This window comes from Stigmatopora argus, chromosome 17, assembly GCF_051989625.1.
Source record: "Stigmatopora argus isolate UIUO_Sarg chromosome 17, RoL_Sarg_1.0, whole genome shotgun sequence".
In the NCBI taxonomy this organism is placed as follows: domain Eukaryota; kingdom Metazoa; phylum Chordata; class Actinopteri; order Syngnathiformes; family Syngnathidae; genus Stigmatopora; species Stigmatopora argus.
Window position 1 is genome coordinate 3,776,514 of NC_135403.1, and position 9,702 is coordinate 3,786,215.

The 9,702-nt window shown below is 38.8% G+C and overlaps 1 protein-coding gene across 2 annotated transcripts in view; it reads right to left on the reverse strand.

Annotated features, from left to right (window-relative positions):
- Positions 1-6,468: 6,468 nt before the first annotated feature.
- tfap2a (transcription factor AP-2 alpha) overlaps positions 6,469-9,702 on the reverse strand; it is a 9,869-nt gene continuing 6,635 nt past the window's right edge. For both annotated transcript variants that reach the window (XM_077624747.1, XM_077624748.1), the window contains exons 6-7: positions 9,056-9,197; positions 6,469-7,994 (exon numbers count right to left, since the gene is read on the reverse strand). In XM_077624747.1, the coding sequence (XP_077480873.1) occupies positions 7,709-7,994; positions 9,056-9,197 (428 nt within the window). In that variant the 3' untranslated portion in view covers positions 6,469-7,708. The remainder of the gene's footprint in view (positions 7,995-9,055; positions 9,198-9,702) is intronic.

The window sequence follows — 9,702 nt, forward strand, 5'->3', positions numbered from 1 at the left end:
AACTTGCATGCTGTCAGATTACATTTGCATCCAAGGTAGGTTCCCAGAACCATGAAACATGAGGAAGTGTATAATGTGGAAGTTACAAAGTGAAAACATTCTTCATGCGTGATGTCAGCAAATCTCACGATTTCACCTCACAGAGCTTCAAAAAATGGACTCCACAAGTGTTTCGAATGACTGAGATACAGCAGTTCAAAGCTAGAAATGTTGTCAAAGAACAAGTTTTGAATGCGGCGTAAAAATACTTCATATATTCACACAGCATTATACTTAATGCAATGATTATTAAAAATCGACTAAATTTAATCATAAGTTTGATGACGGGTTCTCTGCTTTAGGTTTACTGAATATGAAGTAGTATTAGGATTTCTTTTTTAAAACACACCATTGTTCTTATCACTGCATATCACAATGTGAGAAAGATAACCATTTTCTTTTAAAGGTAGCTTTACTTTACTCTAATTTCAGTTAGTTCCACTTTAAAACATTTAATGACAAATGTTTTAAATTCCGTTAAAAGGTAAAAATCTGTATAACCTAAAATGCATTAAATATATATAGTATATTGCTATATATACATATATATTTAAAATATATCAGACAATAAAAGTATCAGCTAATAATCAAGATTGTTCTCTCCAAAAGAAAATCATATTATTCATTTTTATCGGCACTTTACTCCAGTTCTACAGCCCTACCTATATCTCATTCTGAGTTTTGCAACATTGTTAAGGAAACTGACAAAAGTATTAAGTGAAGTAAACCTTTTGTATGATTTTACAAACAACTATTTTCTTTTCTTGTCAGGCTTTTGCGCACCCTATCATTGCAAGAGAGAGAGGGATTCAGTCGGATGGATAAAGCGAGGGTGGAGCATTTCTGACAGTCCATTGGCATGAAAGTGAGACCCCCAAGCAAAAAGAATTCAGAAAGAAAATTACAGTTTTGGACTTTTGTGTCAATATGCATGTCAAAAGGTAATTGGGAAATTGTTCTGCAGTGTCAAGTCCTCTTGACAGCGTTTAGCCTGTGGTAGGATCATGTGTGTCTCTTCCCAGGCTAGGCCAGGCCATGCAGACTACTAAAGATAATAATGTTTCTTTGTGTTAATAATCAAGCTTTTTCTCCAATCATAATATATTTCCTTTGTTAAGGAAAGGAGCTAAATATCAAAATGGAATTATTACAAAGAGTTGTGACTTATGAACAGAAGATCACTAAAAGATATTATTAGTCAGTGCTTTAGTTAACCATGAGCGTATATATTATGGAATATTTCAGTAGCAAATAAATATAAATCCAATGATTGTAGCAGCAGTGCAATTGTAACATTTACAATACATTAACTTATGATAAACCATCAACTTTTTTTTATCTCTTGGTCTGATTTTATTAATTTTCATCATTATCTCATGAGACAGATTTGGCAAGTTTGTCAAGCTGATATGCCAACTGCTCTTTGACCGTGCCATCAAAAAAATCAAAACATTTTTAAGTAATGAGTAATACTATGAATATATTTTTTTGAATAATTTGAAAATGACTTTCAAAGAAACTGTGACTTAGGCTAATTTGTATATAATGGTCATTTTCATGAGATTTTACACGCATTTTGGCGTCGAGATCAATGAAATAAATTGCAAAGATGCACTGATTCGCGTGGTTGAGAGAGAGAGAGAGAGAGAGAGAGAGAGAGAGAGAGAGAGAGAGAGAGAGAGAGAGAAGGAGAAAGAGGGAGAGAGGGAGAAGAGAGAGAGAAAAAGAGAGAGTATGGGAGAGAGAAAATTTGAGAGAGAAGGAGAAAGAGGGAGAGAGGGAGAAAAGAGAGAGAGGGAGAAAAATGGAGAGAGAAGGGGAAAGAGGGAGAGAGGGAGAAGAGAGAGAGAAATGGAGAGAGAAGGAGAAAGAGGGAGAGAAAAAATATGAGAAATAAAGACAGCGAGAGAGAGAGAGAGAGAGAGAGAGAGAGAGAGAGAGAGAGAGAGAGAGAGAGAGAGAGAGGGGGGGGAGAGCGAGGGGGGGGGGAGAGAGAGAGAGAGAGAGAGAGAGAGAGAGGGAGGGAGGGAGAGAGAGAGAGAGGGAGAGAGAGAGAAAGAGAGAGCTGTTCACAGAGTATAAGTCCTTTATCATGGGGAGCCACTGCGTGGCCTGCAGCTATTGCTGGCCTGAAGCAAAGTACCACGGAGAAGAGAAAAAGGGAGAGGGAGGAGGGAGGTAAGAAGGGGGGCGGCATAGAAGGTGGCGGGGGTCTATCATCAAACTTCATAATAGCTGCTTGGGCTTTGCCGCAGCTGCGCGGTGACCCTTTTATTTTGCTATGATGGAACAGATAGCTCACTATGAAATAGTGTGAAATTATCATGTCTATTAATTCAGTCAGACATTCATGCACACATCACACGCAGAAGCCCATCCCAACCCTTCTCTGTCTTGTGTCATTTCTTAGGCATGGAAATATCGAATGTCTTTGCAAATGCTACATTTACAAGAGTGATTTTTCATCATTGATTCACGAACAATAAAGCCATCGGGTGTGTGTGTCCCTGTGTGTGTCCGTGTGTGTGTGTCCGTGTGTGTGTGTGTGTGTGTGTGTGTGTGTGTGTGTGTGTGTGTGATATTAAATTTGTATGATAGTTTGATTTTCTCATTTATATTATTCATTCTTATACTCACATTATTTTTTATGAGTGAACTTGGTTTATTATTATTTTACTTTTTCTAACTATCATTTTCTTTGTAATTGTGTACATCTGGCCTTGAGTGAAATACCTGAAAGTCAAATAAATTACTATCGTATTTTCTGTAATATTTTTCAATGCAGGCACTGGTCTTGATCATTAAAATAAGGCTAACCAAATTCATTAGGTTGACTCTATATTTAACCATAATTATTGTTTACAATCGTTACAATTATGTTTTGTATACTGCCATTTTATTTCATTTTCTCACGAGGCTCTTCTGAGACCCTGAGATTCGAAGAAGTAATTTTAGTAGCTTCATTATTAATATTTTTAGAGCACAATGGGTAAACTTTGTATACAAATGGTTGCCAACAAAGAGTGCAAGGGTCTAAATTCTAATCAAAAGTGCTTTGTTGTTGGGTTGTTTTTTGTTTGTTTATTCTTTTATTTGTTTGTTTTCTCAAAAGTATTCTCATCTCATTTTCTGAACCGCTTTATCCACACTAGGGTCGCAGGGGGTGCTGGAGCCTATCCCAGTTGACTTCGGGCCAGAGGCGGGGGACACCCTGAATTGGTGACCAGCCAATCGCAGGGCACAAGGAGACAAACAACCATTCACGCTGACACTCACACCTAAGGGTAATTTAGAGTGTCCAATCAGCCTACTATGCATGTCTTTGGAATGTGGGAGGAAACCAGAGTACCCGGAGAAAACCCACGCGCGCCCGGGTAGAACATGCAAACTCCACACAAGTGCACCAACCTGGATTTGAACCAAGGTCCCCCACTGTGAGGCCAAGCCGCTAACCACCTATCCGCCGGCCCGCCCACTCAAAAGTACATGGCAAATTGTAATCAAAACTGAAGAAACCTAATGCATTCGGCTCAAACGTTTTCAACAAAGAAGAAAGTCTAGTTCCTCCTTTTATGTAATAAATGGCATTTTATATTAGCCAAAGTGTGTGGAGCGTGAGCAAGGGTGTTGGGGTGTCGGCTTGATTGAGATGGCGTGTGCCTAGCTGACGGGAGCCAGTGAGGGACAAAGACCCAGCGCAGCCACGGCCACTGGAGCAATTATTCCTCCACGCTGCATTTGGATTAGTGCAATGGAAAGAAGCATATGTTTGGCCTGGGGCGACACACCCCCCCGGCTGACTGCGGAGAGAGAGTCACAGTAAGAGAGCGAGAGAGACTCCAACTAGAAATTGAATGGCATTAAGAGAACATCATTTTAATCTGCTTTTTTCTGTCCTGTATATTTGAAGGCGATACACTGCCGTGAAATTGGCAGGCTTTACACCCCAGTGTTTAGAGACACATTTTCCTTTTAAAGAAATAATGATGTTAATAATAATTGGGTGTTTTCATGTGTCGTTACTTGTAATAAATTATGCCATGTTTTTTAAAGTGTCAATTACTTTGTTTATTCAAAGTCAGTTCATGTTTTCTAATCGATTACCTAATGTCTCAAGTAATCGAGGGCGATTTGGCGGAGTCACTGACCTCTCTTGGCTTCTGATCCCCGGCCAAGAGGCCCAAAAAGGGGTCAGAGACAGGCAGGAAGGGTAGGGGGTGGTGCCTTTTATGGGGGGGGGGGGGGGGGGCTGTCGTTTCACGGACACACAAAAAAATCCTAAATGACGGCTGATGTCAGAGTTGAAGACAATTAGCCATTTTGCGCTTCATTGCAAAACTTTCAAGTCCCATAATTCGATTGCCACAACGAGCGTATCAAATGTCATTTAGGCGAGGTCTGCCTCTTGTCCGAGTCATTTCTTCAAATGTGGCTCATGCGTATGAATCCTTAGTCCACCTGTGTAATTAGAAAAGACACAAATTAACAATACTCAGGTTAGATATTTATAGATATATTCATTTCAAAATAAGTTTACCGCAGTTTGTGGGGGAAAAAATATGATACAACGCTTTATCCACTGGCTACAGTACAATTCAGTAGTTATTGTTATAATCATAAGACATAACATTTTTGGACAATTTTCTTCTTTTTGACAAGATGCAAGTAAATGTGTCTTCTAATTGGGCATGTGCGAGCGTGTAGTAATTTTGTATTATTATCATTATAATTGTTATTATTGTAACAACACAATATATTTAGTTTTTGACTAAGTTATAGTCCCCAACTAATGTCAGTTAATGCACAAATGAGCTGTTAAAATCCATAGCATTGTTGTGAAAAATAGTGCTATTTACATTGTGCCCCTCAATTTTTTAGGGGCCACCGTGGGAAAAAATATATTGTATATAATAAAATTAAAATGTACATCCATCCAAGCAGGGCCTGCAAGCAGTGCAGTGCAAATACTGACGGCAATGGCACTTTGGTCTAATAGGCCATGCATCCACTTTCAACTACTGCATGAACCAATCTAATACATTGTGATCATAAACAATGCGCAGAAGTGTGGCGTTCACAATCAACAGTCAATTGAACATAAATGTAACCCCCATTCACCCACTTTTTCCCCTGAGGTACTGAAATGCCTAGATTTTAAATAAAAATCTAAAATAATGGCTGGATTAAATGTCTTGCATTACTCCATGTTAATTTTTTAAACTCCTATTAAAATGAAATTTTTGCATAATTCGTTTGACATTTTCTTTTTCACCACTTTTTATTCCCTTGTTTAGTCCTACAAATATATCTTTTTCATCGTACATTGCACTCCTCACTTCCTTAAGTGGAATTGAACAACAGCAACATCATTATTAGCGAGTTATCACGTGGCCCATTTAAAAAAAAGAGATCATTGAATGTAAGCAAACGACACAACAATAAGATGAGAGTTTCTTAAACGTTTCAAATCCATTACACACTCTTTATTTGCCACTAATAACACAACGATGCTGTGTGTGGCGTGGGGGGCTGCGCAGGAGGGGTGGGGGGGACATTGTATTGTCACCGATACTATTTCTAATGGGTTCGTCTCACTCAGCAAATGTTCAATTCAACCAGGCCCCTGATACATTTATTAAACAATATTAATGACACACGACCCGTTTAATACGATTTTGGTTGTTGTTCGTTGGAAAGAGACTGTTTACCATAAGCAAGCGCAGCCGGCTAGTCTCTCTCTCTCTTTTTCTCTATGTCTCTCCCCCCACCCCCCTCTCTCTCTCTCTCTTTTCGCCCCTTTTATGAGCTTGCGCACTCTATTGTGCCCGAGGACAGGATCCCACATACACAAAGTGAGGAGAGGAGCCAACAAAAATACAAGCCCATGACTGACAACAATGCCTGCCGCTTCACCTGCTCCAGTGCAGCGCGTTGCAGCGATGCCAAGGACAGGCAACGAGAAATTCAGTCACCTTCCCCTCATGGAAAATAAGATCAACCCCTAGGAGACACTATTGAAGTTGCAATCTTATATCTGTGAAATTTTCATCATCCAAAATGAATGCTAAAGATGGGAGATGTTACGCAACGAGTTTTACGCGCAGCCAATCAAGCCTAAAGGCCACACACACAAAAGGGGAGAATCACACGACGGCAGTGATTACACTGAGAGACAAAAAAACAGAAAAAAAACATAACAAATATTTGATCCATGTCTTCTAACAATGCTTCAGACCAGCAGGCCTGTTTATACACCCCAGAGGCTTGTCCCTCTCTTGCTCTTTATACTTCAAACACAGCTATATGCTCATTGCATACCGGGAAAACTTTAAATTCAGCTTGCAAAGGTAATGAGAGAGACCTAAACTCAATTACCGTTTCGGGAAAATAACAAAAAAAAGGAGGGGGTGAATAAAAATAAAAGTACAGTTGAAGCGTATCAAATATTTATTTTTTTCTGGGCGACAAATGAATATAATATACATTGACAGGTATTGGAACCTATTGCCAGCACGTGTCTATACAGTAACAGCTTAAACCGCCTCCAATTTTTGGACATGATCGGACAAAACAACATATTAAGTGTACCCCAATAACGTGGTGGGATTTTTTTTTCCAAAAAGAAAACCAAAAATCCATTTATTGCTTTTAATGGTGCTTCAAATGGAGAACATGATGTGGTTTTATTGGCACGACACGGAAGTTTTGGATGAAAAAAATAGAAACGCGAAACGACACAGTTCTTTGTTAGGGTGTGAAATGAGCAAATAAGGATGAGATATATAGAGAAAAGTGGAAGTTTATTTCTATTCAATTTGTTCACTTGCTTCAATGTCGCCTCATCATGCTACAAGAGGGCTGAATTGAAATATCCCAGAGAAATATATTTTTTTAAAAGACCCCAAACTTCTGTTTTTTTTTCTAAGAACCATTAAATCACATGAAGAACTAACCGAATATTAAAACCCACTAAAACAGGAGGCACCAGATAAATTAAAAAAGGGGGGGTTTCAACAGACGCACCATATTTACAATTCCCATTAAATTACACATAAATAAATATATACATACATGAACACTGATTCCCTTATATAACCGCGAATCGTGTTGAAATTAAAAAAAAGAAGTTCAAGTTGGTCGCTTGGAGAGAGAGAGAGGGAGAAGAGAGTTTGAAGTGATGACAAGAAGCTCAGTGGAATTTCTCCAAGATATTATTCACAATACTGACAGAAGAATTCGTCCATCTTTGGGCTTTCTTCCTTTTTTTGTCCCACAAAATTCAAATGGGTCGCTGGATTTCAGTCCATTGCTTGCAGCTCTTAAAAAAACGAAGAAGGTAGTGGAAAACATCAGAAGTCTTCTTTTGTGAGCAAACACACCTCTTCCATACCCGGGAGCTGTTCTTTTCTTTCTTTCTTTTTTTTATCATAACAATAATAAGAACATTTCTTACAGCTGCGGGAAGATTCTTGTGTTTTTTTCCCAGCCAATCAAAAAAAATGGGTTTCATTAACCCCACAAAAACATGGCGCAAGGTCAGCAAGTGGTACGACTTTATCGATAGTATTTATAATATTTATATGGACTCGGTGTAGGGGGGAGAAATGGGGGCGGGGCGCCAAATGGGCCTCCGGGGGATTTGGCCCCTAATAGTGTTGGATGGAGGGGATCACTTTCTGTGCTTCTCGTCTTTGTCGCCTTTAGTGCCGTTATCTGAATGACTGTTGGGGTTGTTACTGAGGTACATTTTGTCCATGGCTTTGATGGCTTCGGTCAGATAGTTCTGCAGGGCCGTGACGGCCGCGCACAGGGCCGGCGTGCCGAAACCGTGCGAGATGAGGCTGAAGTGAGTCAAGCAGCTCTGGATCCCCGGTTCGAGGATGGGCTGCGGCCGCGAGTTTCCCAGGGGCGATCGGTCCTGAGACAACAGGTCCGTGAACTCTTTGCACACTTGCCTGCAGAGACACCAGCACAAATGACCTCTTTTAGGATGCAAATTCGTGCGCGTGCAGGTGGAAATTAAGGCTGAAATTGGATGCACATAGCTGTTGAACGCCCCCCCCCGCCCCCCTGTGCCAACCGTGAATTATCACGTGACTTATCAGACAGGTGATGTGCACCTGCTCCATTTTTTTAACGTTATAGGCTGATTTTTTTTTCTTTGAAGAGTAAAAAGGGGTTTTAATTTCGTTTTTTTCAAAAATATAATTTATGGTGGTACCATCAGATTTAGATAGTTGCATGTTGTATTATGTTTATGTTAATTTTCTTATACACCAGACAACACATAATTTAGCATATACATATTTTTCCCTTCAAAGAAAATATAACGTGATCAGTCAATGAAGGAGCATGCACTTGAAGGATATTTTGTTGTATTTAATATTTATATACTATGTAAATGGCCCATGAGTGTGCAAAAATATCGAATTACCTTACATTCGTTCATAGATAAATCCTGTGTGTACTACTTGTTATTAATTCAATAATCCATTAGCTATATTACAGAAATACATGCAACGATTGTTTCAGTGAGTGAAATAAAGAACAAAACCTCTATAAACGAATTGTCACGAGACTTAAAAAAATATATATGATATGTATCTGTGCGTTATCAGGGCACATTCTCAACTCTAAATTCACTTCGGCTGCAAAAATGTCCCTAATCGAGGGTCCTAGATGAAATAAAATGCTATTTATATTTATCTCCTCTCTAAATTGAAAATAAAGTAATTGATCAGAATAAACTTCCACACTCATTTTAATATGTGTGTGTCTGTGTATATATATATATGTATATATGTATATATGTATATATGTATATATATATATATATATATATATATATATATATATATATATATATATATATATATGATGTGCAAACATTTTGGAATTGATCAACTTTGAGCACAAAAAAAACTTGAACCTGTTTTGCATAATGTGTGCAGCTGCTTCTTACACATCGTATAAGCGTCAAGCCGCGAGCTCATTAAAGCAGAGCGTGTGCACTTACTTTGTAGCCAGTAGCATGTTTTTTCTTTGGACTTGTTCGTTTGGGTCGGAGTGCTGACGGTTTACATATTCAGCTACTGCCTTGGCAGGGAACTCAGTTTCACACACGTAACCAAAATCCCTGGCAAGATGAACCGCTTCGCCTGACGGGAAGAAAAAACATAAGCTTGGATATGTTGTCCTCTGATCAAATATGGCAAGAGTTCACACCCTTATCGAATTCAATTCTAAATTATTGTGATTATGGTTAGAATACAAATTGAGTCACATTCATGGAATTCAAACACGACGGATTTTTCAATACAATAACAGACTTAAAAATAAAATACACGGAGTGTCGTGTTAGGCACAGTGTCATTGGTTTTATATTAATTATGAAAGCCCATGCATTTCACTCAAATCTCACGTTTACGTGACACATTTAATTACTTGCAGCACTTCACACTCCAAATTCGTCACTTCAGAGAAGCTCCAATTAACATGAAAAAAGTCATAAAAAAACATTGCTAGATTTTTCTCCTCTGCATTGTCCCGAGCCAGAGAACAACCCCAACCCCCCTCGCAAACCCACGTTTACAAAACAAACAAAATAATGAATATTGCATTAGTTTCTGCAACAATGATTAACAGAGACCAATGGAGCATCAC